The sequence below is a fragment of the Hemicordylus capensis genome, chromosome 6, assembly GCF_027244095.1.
Source record: "Hemicordylus capensis ecotype Gifberg chromosome 6, rHemCap1.1.pri, whole genome shotgun sequence".
Classification (NCBI taxonomy): domain Eukaryota; kingdom Metazoa; phylum Chordata; class Lepidosauria; order Squamata; family Cordylidae; genus Hemicordylus; species Hemicordylus capensis.
The window spans coordinates 39,608,891-39,625,367 of NC_069662.1; the positions used below are offsets into that span (position 1 = coordinate 39,608,891).

Consider the following 16,477-nt stretch of genomic DNA (forward strand, 5'->3'; position numbering starts at 1 on the left):
AGGAAAGCTCTCCAGGTCACAATGAACAGCACCCGTGTATTTATACTGTGCGCACACAGAAATCTGAAAAAGGCCCTCAGATGCCACAATGATTGCCTGGATAATTCCTGATGGCAAAATATGGGGTGCTTGAATCCAGGTTCCACGCTGACCTGGATGTCAGGTCAAGCTTTTCTTCTTGTTCTTCTAGTGAGGTTTGAATGGGGCATGGAGGGCTTGAACCCGCTCCTCCTGAAGGCTGCTAGATATATTAACACTAATCTGCCATTGATTTCTTCCCCTAGAGCAGTCCAGCCCCAGCCCCCAGCCGCCTAGTGCACCGTATTAATCTTTAATTAGCCGTGTGATCTCTTGAGGACATTCTTGGGAAATAGCAATTTTCCCTCTGAATGGCAGGATGCAAGAAGTCACTCTTCAGATTGAATGCCTCCATCAACACACGCCATGCTCTCATTTAAACTTGCCCTTTGCTGTCACTATCAATGAGGCAGTGGCCTTTGTCACTGCCCTCTCCAGCAACCTCATCAAGTCCCCCTTGTAACTCCAGGAAAAGAAGTAATACGCCTAAATTGCAGGAAGAAACATTACGGGGTACTACTAGGAGGAATTCTTGAATCGCTAGAAGACTCAAGCCCTGGGAAGAATGTTTTGGAAAGCGTCTATGCTCCAGAAGTGGAGGAGCCCAAGATCAGTAGCAGAGCACATGCTTTCCATGCAGGAGGCCCCAGGCCCAGATTCATTCCCTGGTATCTCCAACTAAAGGGCCAGGTAACAGATGCTAGGAAAAGCCCTGCCTGAGACCCTGGAGAGTCAATCAGTCAGAGTAGACAATACTGAGCTACCAGGAGCGTAGAGACCGTTGAGCAAGGGGGGGGGAAATTGTACCCAGGCCCCAAGGGTCTGGGGGCCCCCAAGGCTCCCCCTCACCCAGGACGCCCCCTTGCCCCCTCCAGCACTGCCTGGGAGTGTGAGGCATGTCCCTCTTTTCTCCAGCCAACATTTCAATGAAACGTTGGCTGGAGAAGGATGGACTCTCTGCCCGGGGAACTGGCCCCTCCCCTGTGACTTATGTCAGACACAAGAGGGCGGGGCCAGTGCCGAGAACAGGGCTGTCACAGCTCTGGCAGAGTTTTTTCCCCCTGTCAGCAGTTGGTGGAATTGCTGAAAGGGAACTCCTTTCCAGGGAGCTCTCTTCCAGGTTGGCGATTCCACCAAATGCTGACAGGAGAAATGAAACTCCACTGGGGCTGTGACAGCCCCGTTCTTGGCACTGGCCCTGCCCCTTGCATCTGAAGCAGGTGGTGTGGCTTGGCAGGCACACTTGCTTTGCATGCGTGAAGGAACACCCAGGGGTGGGTGGGGGCACCAATCGGACTTTGTCCTCTGGTCCCTACCAAGCTCCCTACACCGCTGTGCATTATGTGGAACAATGGTCTGATTCCGTATCTCACATGTTCCTAACAGAAAACCCTCTGGTTAGATTAGAGCAGAGGTTCTCAAACTTGGGTCCCCAGATGTAGTCCAACAACATCTGGGAACTGTAGTCCAACATCTGGGGACCCAAGTTTGAGAACCCCTGGATTAGAGAGCTAAAGACACTCCAGTCCATCCATCATGCCGTGCAAGGCACAATGGAGGAATGCTGGACAAGGGTGCTGTCACAGCATATAGTTGTAAAGCTGTGTTCTCACGGTCATAAGGATCCTGGTTAAAAGTTAATCAGGATCAGCGAGCCCAGCAGAGGTGATTGTGAGAATACAGAATGTCAGGGCAATCCTGGTCAAACCGCTCCAATTAACCAGCATTAGCTGGAATAGAGATCTAGGACTGAAGGCAGAGATGGTTGGAATAGTGAAATCACACACAGGAGACCTGTTCACACATTAAGTTCAACACACACACAATCTGTGTACAGTATATGCATGTAGTTATTCACACATTAAGGCAGTTCACATGGTCACTAAGAGCGTAGGACGAGCATCCTACCCAGCTTTGGGAGCTATGCGCACTTCGACTTTCCAATCATCTGCTAGCAAAAACCTAGTTAGGAGGAGGGGGAGTGATAGTCTGCAAGAGAGGAGTCTTACCCAGTACTTGTCCCCAGCATTTTAACATGGTAGGAGGAAAAGCCATCCCACCCAGCTCCTCTCTCATAGATGATCACTTCACACTCCTCCTACCCAGATTTTTGCTAGTGTACAATCAAAGATCAGGAGTGTGCATAGCTCCCGAAACTGGGTAGGATGCATAGCTCCCAAAACTGGGTAGGTCGCTCGCTTGCCTACTCAGTTAGTGATCTTGTGAACTGTCTTATTATATTCAGTGCACATACAGTAATACATTTTCTAGGTGTACCCTAGAATTACCCTAGAAATGTAGGTGTACCCAACATTTAAAGAAGCCTGTACCTAGGTTCACTCAGTAATTCACACTAATATAGGCAGCTATACATAGTCTAATGTCTGAATAGGGCGAAAGAAGGAAGAGCTGCTGATGGCTAGACATCTGCTCTTGATCTCTTCTTATCTCTCTTCTCTTGGAGGCTTATCTTTCCTGCCCCTGCCCCTGCCACTTCCTTTTGAAAATTAGGTGCTAAGAAGAAAGATAAGAGGAGTTAAGCAATAGGACAGAGTCAGACAGACAGCAGCTATGCCTTCACTGCCTATTATTTTTCTAGTCTATAGCTTTCTTGGTAGAGGAGCCGCCATAATCCTCAAACTACTGAGCTCTCAAGTGGTGAGTGTAATGTGTAGCCAGGCTCCAACATGACTACTCTTCTGGAATCTTTGTGTTCCTTGAGCAAAAGCAGGAGGCTCCAAAAGCACCAAATCACAGCACAAAATGTGACCGTCTTTCTCTCTGTGGGGTTTCTCCCCTTCTCCAGGAAAATCTCTGTTGCCCCTCTTCAGAAGAGCAAATAGATCCATTGGTGTTTATTTTAGGAAGTTTCATAAATTATTCGAGAGAATAATAATTCACGCTGGGAAACAGGATTTGAGCCGTGAAAGAGTTCCCGTAGATCTGGGTGATGGGAGGTGGCTTAATCGAATATCTTGCTCTGGGAATAATTAGGATCCCAACAGAAAAAGCTTCCACATTATCTTCCTAATATGACAGACCAGCCTTTTGCCCACATTAACAGTGCTTTAGAGAGGTAACAGATCTTTTTCAGACCTTGGAAGGCTGTTCCAAAGAGAGGTTGCTGCTCATGGTGTGCACATGTTAGTTTCTGATCATCAGATTTTGCAGGCTTTCTGTATTGTTTCAGAAAACCTGCCAAACCTATTTGGCCAGATGAGACAGAATAAATATGTGCATGCACATAAAAGCTTCAGTCTCAAGCTACTTTCAAGTCTTAATGTTGAAAACTATTGTTTTTCTCTAGCCCAAGGATTGCCTTCAGTTGTGAATTTCTGCTGAGAGGGTAAAATCTAAATGTGGTGGATTTCAGCTCCTCACTAGGGTTGCCGACTAGAAAAAAATATAACCTGGCTGGGTTTTTTGTTTGGAGGCAGCTGCTGGAAAATAGAGGCAAGCCCAGTTTTCTCCTCCTCCATTGCATTTTCCTTCTATTAGCTGTACACACCTCAAGTGAATAGACCACTTTCTGTCATGATCCTGGATTTGGGCCTCCATGCACACACTTGGTGGAGGAGGTGGCCAGTTCAGGAAATGAGACAGGGTGGGAAGCCATATTCCCTGGAACAGGGATTCCCAGACATTGTTGACCTAAATTCCCAGCATTCCCATCCAAAGCCATTGCAGCTGGGAATTATAATCCACAGCATCTGGGAACCCCTGTTACAGAGAATATTGGTGGGAAGACTCTATGACCCAGACACAAAGTGACCCTGTGTTGCTGGGACCTCCAAGAGCAGGGGAGCCAGGGGAACCAGAACCAGCATCCTCACCACAACACTAAAACATGGCCCTGCTTTCTATCCTGCTCCTGGCTGATCCAGATTCTTCTCCGCTGGACCATGGACAGCTCCAAAGGTCAGAATCAAATAAAGTGACAGGACTGGATACTGCAATATAAGACAGTGTTGCTCCAGCGAAGTCTAGAAGCAGACTGTTGGCTGTTGTGGTTGCTGCTTAGGCAAGATAAACTGGCTCTTCCCCTTTCCCTGGAAAACCTCTGTTCTTCAAAGGGGTCCCACTTGATTCTTCAAACACTGGCTCTGGCAATGCTGGGACTTCTCCTATCGTTGGAGGGCCATAAGGGAACTCCTCTGAGTCAGAGGCAGGGCTGTGCTCTTGGATTGTGGTGGAGGTGCTTGCTCAGGTTCCCCTGATCCTCTTAGAGTAGGGGTGTACAAAATGGCTCGACGTCAAGAAAGTTCAGCATCAAGCCGGTTCGGTTCAACGGCTTGGGGTCAAACCGAACAACCCCCTGTTCAGTCTGACCCCAGATTGAACATCCCCAAATGTTCAGGGGGTTCACAAACTTCTTTTAGTTAAAAAAAATTACCTTACTCCCCTCGGGGGAGTTCCTGGAGGCAGCGTAGGGTCCGCGAAGGTTCACCCTCCCCCTGCCGGCTGTCCTGCCGGCCCAGTTTTTGGCCTTCTCCCAGAGGCACGACGGCCATTTTGGAGGCCGCGCACCTGCGCAGTTGGCCTCTGCATGGTCCAGATCCCCCCCAAACCAAACTGAATGGGGGGATTTGAGGGGGAGGTGCTGGACTAAACTGGCCCGGTTGGGTTTGAGGCCAGTCCGGACTCGAACCAAACCGGGCCAGCTGGTTCTGTGCACATCCCTATCTCAAAGTGGGGGGTCCAGGAGAAAGAAGTCTCCCACAGTGTTCCCTGTAACAGGGATGCCCAGATGTTGTTGACTACAACTTCCATAACCCCCAGCCAAAAGCCACTGCAAGGGAGTGACAGCAGGAGAGAGGACATGACCTCACCTCTTTCCTGTGGGCTTCTCAGAGGCATCTGGTAGGTCACTGTGCGATACAGGATGCTGGACTAGATGGCCCCTGGGCCTGGTCCAGCAGGGCTGTTCTTATGTTCTTATTGCAGCCGAGGATGCTAAAAGTTGTACTCAACAACATCTGGGCATCCCTGTTATAGAGAATACTAATCACCCAGGGTCTAGATCATGGCTGATTCCCAACCTGTCTCATCTTCTGAACTCTCCAACTGATCCCCCAAGTAGGGGGAGCCTGGTTCTGAGGTCATGCCACCTTCATTCTGACTTGGAGTTCTTTGAGGACCTGCCAGTCCAGACAGAGATCTCCCAGTGCCAACAGGGTAGAGCTTAGAAAATTGAGAAGGCCCCTTTAAACAACAAAGCCTTTCGTAATGCAGGGGCAGGGCCAATCCACTCTTCCTAGGCAGTAGGTATAAAACATCAATCAGCTCCAAGCATCTTCTGGAGCAACATCCATTGCATGCTTGTTCTACCCAGCTCTCTTGATCATTTACTCGGAGCTGTCCCAGGTCCTTACACCTTTTCCACTGGGGCTGTCTGGTGTCCCTACTGGATCTCTGCTTTGGCTGAAGCCCCAGCTTTGCTTGAATACTTTCCTGTTTTGCTCCATCCCCAGACCCACCAAAAAGATTCAGCTCCTAAACCTATCCCTAGACTGCTGGGCTCCACCTGCCAAGTCCATCCACCACAGAGGCCACCCCCAGCTCCAGCGGGTTCCTTCTTCAGACTCTTTTCAGGGATAATATTTCACTGAAAGGGTCAGAAGCCATTACTGTGATCACGGAAGTCATCTAAGTGGACTCTAACCGGGGAGGTGGGGGAAATGAATTGGAGTGTGTGCTAAGGGTGACATGAACATGAATTGCCACTGGTGCTGTCACTGGCCAGCTAAAAATCCTTGATAATATCTATTAACCACAATGATATGTGCTCTGAGACCTTACCAGAAGGGTGCTCTACATATGTGTAAATTAAATTTGTTTGTGAGTAGGGCAGAGGCTGATAGCAATAGCAATAGCAATAGCACTTACATTTATATACCGCTCTATAGCTGGAAGCTCTCTAAGCGGTTTACAATGATTTAACATATTGCCCCCAACATTCTGGGTACTCATTTTACCGACCTCGGAAGGATGGAAGGCTGAGTCAACCTTGAGCCCCTGGGCAGGATCGAACTTGTAACCTTCTGGTTACAGGGCAGCAGTTTTACCACTGCGCCACCAGGGGCTGATACCCTGGATGTACCAGGAGATGGCCAACTACAGATGCATATTGGGATAGAAAACACCTCAACTGAGTTTGCACTAATGATCTTGAACTGGCCAGATGCAGAGTCTCTTCTCACAAGCAGTGAGAAGGACTCCAGAGTGGACAGCAGGGAAGAAGGCTGCGGGGCTGCAGGGTAAGAATATGACTGCTCCCCCTGTGCTGGGCGTGCCCTCCGCTCGCCCAGACGATTCCCTGTGCACCGAGGCAGCAGGGAGGGCTGGGGGCTGGGATGTGTCATCCCAACCCCCAGAAATATCATGATGCACTGCACGAGTGCACGGTACATCATGGGGTCCCCTCCCCCTCGGGGTCCCCGCAGTCTGGCAGCCATGGTTGCAAGTAGCTTCGTCTGCCAGATAGTTTTTAAAGGGGGGCGGTTAAGGGAGCACTCACTCCCTTAACCTCATTTTAAAGAGTGGCTACTGAGGCAGGTTTGCCAATCCTGGCGGTTCACATGCAGTTGCAAAACTGGGCTGCACTCTCGTAGCCCAGTTTTGCACATACGTGTGAATAGCCTCGCAGACTCAAGTTCCGATATTAATAATAAGAATAAGAATAAGATATTGAGATTACTTGAGATCTTTGACTACCGAAGGCCCCAGATGTCATCCAGATTTGAACACAGGAACACTTTGACTTGTTTGCAAGATAACAGAGAAGATTTACTAAAGTACAATCTGAGAACTAAAGATGTGGCCTGGACATTTTAATTTGGTTTGGGGTATTTGGAAATGAAGCTTTGCACAGGATATAAAACAGACAGAGAGACAGAGAGGCTGCTCGTGTGGAACGCTGGGATCCACGTGGATCCCAGTGCTCCGGCCCAGCCAAACCTTTCTTTTAAGCCCATCTCTTAGCTGAGGTTAAGGGACCGAGCTCTGAGCTCCTTTGAGGAAGTGTGGAATATAAATGTAATAATAAGACAGGAGGAGGAGGAAAAAGCAGCTGCATGGCATGAGATACATGCACACTAGTTCCAAGCATGAATTTACTCACCCTCCACACATTCCCGCAGTGCCCGTCTTTCTTCCCAGCATGAATTCAGACTCTCTTCAGATGCAGGTACTTGTGCAATTTTACAGCACCACCTGCCAACCAGCTCTTGCTTTCCATGAAGAACCAATTACTGCTCTTCTGGCAAATGGTTGTTCTTCAAGGGAAGCAAGAGGTGGCCAGCAGGTGGCGCTGTAAAATTGCACAAGTACCCTGCTCTGCATCTGAGCAGAGCATGAATTTGTGCTGGGATTGGGAAGGAAGACAGAAGCCTGCAGGAGTGTGTGGAGGGTGAGTAAACCCGTGCATGGAACTTGCATGCAAGCTTCTCATGTCATGCAGCTTACTGTTATCTGGAAGGACCCACAGTCTGAACTTCCTATATGTACATCCATATCTAGTTTCTGTTTTTCGTTTTTAAACAGCATTCTAATAATCTATTTTTTTTTTGCTTTTTGTGGTCCCACCTTCTATTCTGCATCGGCTCATTTGCTATTGTTTTTGCCTCCTTCTACAACTCCCACCTCCAACTCAGTGTTGGAAGCACAAACTCGTGGAAACTAGTGCCAAAAAATAAAATAAACTCCCTTAATCTAGATGCCTGTAAAAGGCATCCCAGAAGGCAACAATAGGGGCAATGATTTATCAAGGGCTGAGATCAGAAAACTGTCTCTGATAAATCAGGACCGTGGAGCAAATCTCCCCACTCCTGCATGGTCTGTAATCCCTCTGAGCAGAGGCTTTGATTTGCCTCAATCCTCCTTCCTCTTATCTTACCATGGTTTAATATCCAGCTTTGACTCAGTTGTTGGTGCAAACAGTGCTTAACCTGGGTAATTCCTTACATCACACTGAATTATTGATAGGGACCATTAGATTGGTGCAGAGGAAGAGAGAAGGCAGCACATCCGGAGAAGAGGAACGGATAGGCGGCATGGGTGTATTTTCAGGGGCAGTGAGACAAGCCCTTCAGACAGCTATTGAAATTATGCTCCATGTGATGATGGATGTGGAGGAATACATGCATTATTTCCATTGCCATCGCTGTGGCATTGCCACAGATCCAACTGATTCTCAGTATAAGGCCAAAAGTGACAGCAAACGTCACCACACAAAGAGAATTCTGGGTAGTGGTGGCTCGTATGGGGGGAGGGCAGAAAACAAGCCACAGGTGCTGCTCGTTCTCCTCACCCTGGCCCGGCTCTTTTGCTCTCTCCTGCCTCACCCCATAGCAATGTTAACCTAAAGTGCCTGGGCTGGTATTCGCAAAGTTCAGGATTGCAACCCCCAACCCAGTGCATACCAGCCGGTGTGCCCTGGGTTAATGCTGTGATGGCGTTGAGGCAGGAGAGAACAAGGCAGCCAGGGTGGAATCAGAACAGTGAGAACGAGCCACAGCTGCGAATCATCCCACTTCCCAGCCTCGTCTGTACTGACCACCACTGGTCCTAGGGTTGGTCCTTCTGCACATGGATGGGATCTTTCACTCCTGGAAGGGCTGCTTTCCACCTGCCACTAGAATGTTGTTCCAGAAAAGGGAAACTAAATCCAAATGACACAAAAAAATCTCAACTGCGCTGATAGGGTCTGAGCTGGTGGTGACAAAGCAAGAAAGGGATCTTGGGATCATGGTGGATAATAATGAAAACATTCACCCTGTGGGTGGCAAACCCCCTGCTAGGGATCATTAGGAAAGGAATCAAAAATAAAACTGCTAATATTATAATGGCTTTATACAAATCGATGGTGCAAACACAATTTGGCTAATGCCCTGCGCAGAGTAACATGGGTGGTTTTCAAACACCCATGCTGCTTCAGGCACCTAAAACAAACTCTGCATTGTTGTTCAAGAGCACTTTTTGCACTCATATCTAAAATTATGCAAACACAGTTGTGCAACGCTACATTTATTTCCTTTTTTGAAAATGAATTTTTTGTTATTTTACATATCTTTTTAAGGAAAGCGGGGTGGGGGACACACCAACAAAGCATTTCCACAAACAAAAGATAGCAATAATGAAGCAGGATGTTAATCTTACAAGGAATATCTATCAGATACAAGATAATTGTACTGCAGCTAGTGCAAAATGCAGCAGCCAGGGTTTTGTCTGGAGCTCCCTGGTGGGAGCATATCACTCCCCTTTGGAAAGAGCTGGACGGGCTACCAGTTTGTTTCCGGGTCCAATTCAAGGTGCTGTTTTTGACCTTTAAAGCCCTTAACGGTTTGGGCCCAGGATACCTGAGGGACCGCCTGCCCCCAAGGGTTGCTGCCCACTCGACGAGGTCATCTGAGGGGGCTCTGCTCCGGGTGCTGACAATGAGGGAGGCTCGGCTGTCGTGCACTCGGGACAGGGCCTTCTCTGTTGCTGCCCCCAGACTTTGGGATGCTCTCCCAGTGGCTATTCGCTCTTCGGTCTCCATCATGGCTTTTATAAAGCATGTGAAGACTTGGCTTTTTACTCAGGCTTTTATGTGATTGTCTCCACTGCTGCTTCTTTGTATATTGTATGGTTATTTTTATGTATGTATTAAAAAATTTTTTATTAGATCTGTTTTTATATTTTAGCATAATATTTTAATTGTGTAATTGTTATAGTCCTGTTAATTTTTTCTATGTGAACCGCCTTGTGATTGTTTTTAATTAAAGGCAGTATATAAATTTAACAATAAATAAAATAATTCTTCCCTGCCTTGCCCAAAAGTAATCACAGGCCCTTCTTCCCTATCAGCTGCTCAGTGGATTTGTCAGACAAGCCACCTGGACAAGCCACCTACCTACTATCAGAAGGAAAACCCTGCGCAGGCACAGAATTCCTTGGCTGAATCTTGGGATTCCAGCCATTGTCTGCATGCATTAATACTACAGCTCACTGATATTGTTCAAGATTCAGTGTTCTTTGTCCTTCCCAGGAGTGAATAATATTTTAACTTCTGTTGAGGGAGAAGATTTATGTAGCATTTTAAGTGTGGCTCTCAGTTTGAAAGCGCCTTTGATGTTCTGAAAACCTGCATACTAGAGATGTGCAAAACAATTTGAGCTCAAAACTATTTGAACTCAAAAAATAGCCATTTCAAATGTTTTGAGCTCAAAACGAAATGACCTTAAAATAAAATGCCTGTTTCAAGCTCAAAACAAAATGACCCCGTTTCAAGCTTGAACCGCTATGAGTGTTTCGAGCACCATTTGGGAGGGCTGTTTTTCTGGGATGAGCTGGCCTACTGATTGGGGTTGGTGAGTAGACCAGTCATCTGGGTGGGCCGACGCGCTAAGTAAGGATTTGCACACAACCTGTTTTACCAGTTTGATTCGAATCTGAACCGGATTCAAACCTGACCAATTTGCTTTTGTCCCCCTATGGACCGGGGCCCGGCTCAGTTTGAACTCGAGCCAGTTGGGCTGGTTCGAGGGGGCAGGGGGCTTCTGTAATTGTTTAAATGCTTTAAAAAACCCAAAGTACTTACTCCCGCAGTGGCTTCATGGGGTGCTGTGGCAGCTCCCCCTACTCCCACTGGTCACCCCCCCCCCCCCCAAGTGTCCTGAGGCCAGTTCAGCCCATTTTGAGCCTCTGCACATAAGCATGGCCATTTTTTCTGCGGTGCATGAGCACGGGCCATTGGTATGACCACATAATCTATATATATAATTCTCCTGGGTGTGCCCAGGAAAAATGCGTACCAGCAGCCCAGCTGATTGGCTGGGCTGCGGGGGTGCCTGATTGGTCCTGGCGGCACACCCAGGAGAACGGCGGCGGCGGCCATGGCCGCTGGTGGGTCCGGCCTGGCAGCGACGGGGACAGGCCGAGGAGCTGAAGTGCCGGGCCTGGCCGGGCAAGGCGAGGAGGCAGCGGGGGAAGCTGGGCGAGGCGGCAGCGGGCCCGGGCAGGTGGCAGGCCCGGCCGGAGGAGGCGGCGGGCCCGGCCGGGAGGAGGCAGTGGGGGAAGCCGGGCGAGGCGGCGGCGGGCCCAGCCGGAGCCGCGGGCGGCGGCGGTGGGCCCAGGCAGACCCCAACTAGAGGCACAGATGTTCTGTGCCCGGGCCCACTAGTTTACAATAAACTGTCAGCCAGTTTATTTTATAGAAGTTGTTAGAATAAACCAAGATCAGTTCAGGCATAACAACTGATCTTGGTTAGTTTCTAGCCAAAACTGGAAGGAAAATTCTTTGGAGCCACATGAGGACAGGGGAGGGGGACAGGGGAGGGGTGCACTCCTGAGGCTACGAGACAAGAGCATGGAACTACTCAGCTTTGACCATAGTCCCATGTGACATCTGGACTGGCCCTCTCACTCCCTGCAAATGTCTGAACAACTGGTTGGCCAAATAAAGGTACGCTTTCAGCTATGACTCTTAAAACATCACTGGATGAATCAATCAGTGCTGTTATTTCACAAGGACTCTCTTCCTCTAATGCACATTGGCTAAATGTCTATTTATTTATTTCATATATTGGAAATATGTATATCCTGCCTCTCCAGCCCAATGCTGCTTGGCCAACTTAAAACAATAAATCACAGTAAAAGCACCTTAAATTAAGAATTAATTTGGCGATCAAATATTGCATTCTATCCAGTATCTTTTATGTTTTGTTGTTTAGAAGTTTGTTCCAGTGGGGATCCTGTAAAGAGTGTGAGGGGTGGAGTCCGAAAGGAAAAGGGAGGGAAAGGAGAAGGAGAAAATGGAGTTGTTTTCAAATAAACTCTTAGTTAAATCTATTTAAGTTCACTTTGTACTTGTGAGGGAAGCAGCTATAAAACAGCAAGCAGTCTAAAATATAGGGCTAAAAATTGGAAACCCAATTAAAATCACAGCTCAAACACAAAGATCACTGGTACAGACAGCAGGTTAACATGGTTTTTCTATCAGTAATAAAACAGGCTCCTCTGAAATCTACTTAGTCTCTTTGCTTGCTCTTTGCCCCTCAGGACTTGTTTCTTCTAACTTCCTCTGTTTCTTCTAACTTTCTGTTTCTTTCAACTTCCCCTTTATCATTTTGACATCACACAGGGAAAAATTCCAGGATCATTTTTTAATGTTTCCCTTTGAGTTTTTCTTACAAGATAACATTCTCTGCAGCTATGGGAACATACAGGCCCAACCCAAAGACTCCCATTTTGCAACCCAGCAGCTAAAACTGCCATCCTGTATGGAAACAGCTTGGGAGCACAGATGCAGAAGAGCGTCACAAGGTCAAATGTGTGCACAGTAACATAAAACAGGAGCACATGTGTTTATGCCCACAACCACCCACAGACAGATTAACCAAGATAGACAAACATCCATGCTGTGGTAGTTTCAATGTGGTAGACCAATCATAAATCGGATCGTTGTAAGGCTTCCTCCCACCCATCTTCCCAAATAGATATCCCAGATGAGAGAGGAAATGTCTCCATCCAGTAATGGGCTGGAATTTGAGGTTTAGCGGGGTGAAAGGGAATGTGTCTCAGAGCACAAGCTTGGAGATGCATAGCCAGCCTGATGAGGGAAAGTGTGTAGGGTTCCGCATGCCTGACTCTGTTATTGGATGCAGCTCCATCATCACCACGGGTATCACCTGCCACCCCATTACATCAGGCTTCTGCAAACCCAACCAAGCAGCCCCTCCAGTGGAAAATACATTTCTACATGTGGAGTTTATTTGCTGAATCAGAGTGTAAGGAAGCATTCGTACTAAAACCCCTCCTGTTGCAATTTGAGATGTGTCGGTCTTACTTGTTTGCTGACCCATAAACATGCTGTGTAAACGTCGTTCTGTGACACAGAATCCACCTTGGGATTTTCTTAATGAAAGGTGGGGTATAAATTTAACAATAAATAAAAATAGTGGTTAAAATGTCAGATTAGGGCCAGAAAGACTTGGGTTCATTCTTGCGGCTGTGTAAACCACTAATTTTGTTCAGAAGCAGTATATAAAAAATGGCTGACATGTTCTGCAGTATAACATCGATGGTGCAGACCCACCTATGCTGCTGCAGAGCTCTCATACACACAGTGATGCTGCTGCACAAAAGGGCTGTTCTGGTACTTGCAGGATTGCAGTTGTGCAGGACTTGCCTTGGGAACAATGCAAGTAGTGTGAGACCTGGGATCACGCAGGGGTGACCTGTACTGGAACTGCCCTCCTGGGCAGCAACATTGCTGAGTGTGTCGGAGCCCTGCAGTGGCACATGCGGGTCTGCATTGTATGTGTTACACTGCAGAACAGGTCAGCCGATAAGAAGAGCTGGTCTCACAATAATGAGCATGTCCCTTTGCTAAGCAGGGTTCACCTTGGGTTGCATTTGGATGGGTGACTGCACATGAGCACTTGTGCTGTAAGGTATTTCCCTTTGGGGATGGGGCTATAGCTCAGTGGTAGAGCATCTGCTTGCATGCAGAAGGTGGGGCTGAGAAAGACCCCTGCCCGGAACCTTGGAGAACTGCTGCTAGTCAGCATAGACAATACTGAGCTAAATGGACCAATGGTCTGACTCAGTATAAGGCAGCTTCCTATGTTCCTAATAATAATAACGGTTACTCATCTAAGCTAATCTGAGGCTCAAAGAAAGCAGCTTCCTAACAAAGCAAGGGAGAAGCATCACTCTTGCTTAGCTAAAAGGCGTGTTCCAAAGGGTTGCAACCAGGAAAACAGAGGGAGGGTGAGAAAGACAACCCCCCATCGGGTAACCTCTGGTTCTGAGGTTAAACCTAGCTTTGGAGTGAAGCAACAGAGATTTTTCTCTGTTGCTTGGCTCCAAGGATGATTGTGAAGGGGTACACTTTGGAGATCCGTTGCATGCAATGCAGAGTGAGGTGACTAGCCATTCTTCTCCACTCACATTTTAATCTGATTTTGAGAAGAATGTGGGAGCTTATAAAGTCCACCTTTCCTTGAAGGCAAGCATTAACAAGCCTTTGAAATTTGTTCCCAAGTCTGACTCAAGAATTTTGTTGGCATCCCTTGTTATGAGGTGTGATATGTGAGTCTGGAAGACTCCCACTCAAAACCTCCTCAGTCAAGAACTTATTCAATTGGCAACCACTATACTCTTAGCCATGTACCCCGAGTCTACAGTAACTTTGCTCTACCTTAGAGGGTTGTTGTAAGGATACCTGAGATATTGAGGTCGTACTCACAACCAGCTCTACCCGGGCTAGTGCACCCAACCCGTGCTGGTTGTGAGAACCTCTGGGATCAGTCCTGATCCCCTGTTTAATGAGTAACATTTGCACCAAGAACTCTAGAAGCAGAGTGCTAAATGGAACCGGATGGGAGATGAGGTGGATTTTTCCAGCAACTGAAGGTAAGTGTAAGCCCTCCTTATTATATTTTGGATGCAACCAATGGCCTGTTTTAGTACTTTAGGAACACTCATGTGGAAATTGCTCTTGTCTGTCATGGCTGTTCTTATTTCTGTTTATTGATTTCCCCCTAACTGGAGTCAGCTTTCAGCTAACCCAACCACTGCCACCCATGGTTGGTACCATCTTGGGTTTTTATGAGTTTCTGCCAGCAAGTCTGCACACCAAATATATGAAAGAAAGAAAGAGGGAGGGAGGGGAGAGGGAGACGGAGAGAGGGAAGGGAGAGAGAGGGAGGGAGGGGAGAGGGAGGAGATTGCAGCATATGTTCGGTGCAAGCTGCAGGAGATTTAAAGGTAAAGTGTGTCGTCAAGGCAATTTCGACTCCTGGCGACCACAGAGCCCTGTGGTTGTCTTTGGTAGAATACAGGAGGGGTTTACCATTGCCTCCTCCCGCACAGTATGAGATGATGCCTTTCAACATCTTCCTGTATCACTACTGCCCGATATAGTACCAGCAGGGATTCAAACCAGCAGCCTTCTGCTTGCTAGTGAAGCATTTCCCCGCTGTGCCACTTAAGGTGACTGTAGGTGATTTACTCAGCCTTTAAAAAGGCTCCTCCATGGGACATATTGAAAGTTTTGCAGGAATTCTAACAAGACTTCTAGCACAGAGCAGCAGTGGCTTCCCCTTTTTTCTGCCCTGCCAAATGCCAATACAGCAACTCTTCCAAGGTCAGATTATTAGCCTGGTATTCGATACCCAGCATCTCTGCTGCCATTCTCTGTGAGGTTAAGTAGCAGCCATTGATTTTGCATGGGAAGGTTATTTTTAGTTATTTTTAACCAACACTGTGAGGAGCAGAACAGATCTCTCCTTCCCAGCCTTCTCACTGTCAGACGCTTTTGAGGATTTGGGAGCCACTCTTCATCTGACCCAGGTACCCTGTTATCAAAGCATGAGACCTGCTGAATTCTTGTATTATAGCGAGCCTGGATCATATTCACTGTCAAGAAAATTCTAATTTGGCATCCTGACAAAACAAAGCAGCTCAGTGTGATTATTTTGTACTTCGAACCTCCTATCTTGTCAATCTGAGGGTTAGAACAGGAGTTCCCAAACCTGGACTACAACTCCCATTATCCCCAGACACAATGGCTTGGACCTTGTGGCTGGAGGTGATGGGAGCTGTAATCCAATAATGTCTCGGGAGCCAAATATGAGGACCCCTGGATTGGAAAGATAATTTTAACTTTTGCCAATGTGTAGTGCAATTGGCGTGTGTAAGTCTGCAAAGCATCTGCTTTGCATGCAGAAGGTCCCGGGTTCAATCTCCGGTTTCTCCAGCCAGGACTGAGAAAAATTACTGCCTGAAATCCCGTAGAGCAGCTGACAATCAGAGTAGACAAAACTGAGCTAGATGGACCAGTGGTCTGACTCAGTAGATGGCAGCTTCCTTTTATCCATGCACACAATACAATCAATAATGTAGATGAGAAAGGAAGGAACTGAAAAGCCACAGCAAACTGCACACAGGCAGCATTTTCCATGAAATTCAGAAATAAAACATGAAACACTGGAAGATTCCACAACACATCAGTTCCACTGCAGAAACATGACTGCATGGGACTCAGAACACTAGAGTCCTGGGACAAATTTGGACGATGGTGGTGGGAATCTGAAAGCACCCATATTGCAAACAGCCATGTTCCACACATTCTCCAGAAGGGCAAAACGAAACTCGTACATTACTTACTGTCCAGGCAGGGTTCACACACAGTTTGGTTTATCCCGCAGGGCTGGGCAACCCCTTCTCCAAGGTTACAGGCTTTGCAGCATTCCCCACTGGCGGTGTACTTCTTGTTGGGGCACTTTTCCTTGGCCTGTGCTGATCCCTGAGTCAGGAGGGAAGCAGAATGAATGGGGGGGTCATTGGAAGCTGCTTTCTACCAAGTCAGACCATAGATCCATCTAGCTCAGCATTGTCTACACAGACTGGCAGC

The 16,477-nt window shown here is 47.6% G+C and overlaps 1 protein-coding gene across 1 annotated transcript in view; it reads right to left on the reverse strand.

Annotated features, from left to right (window-relative positions):
* The window catches only part of NGFR (nerve growth factor receptor), a 78,580-nt gene that overhangs the window by 33,590 nt on the left and 28,513 nt on the right, over positions 1-16,477 (reverse strand). Inside the window, exon 2 of the mRNA XM_053263338.1 lies at positions 16,231-16,369. Coding sequence (XP_053119313.1) covers positions 16,231-16,369 — 139 coding nt within the window. The remainder of the gene's footprint in view (positions 1-16,230; positions 16,370-16,477) is intronic.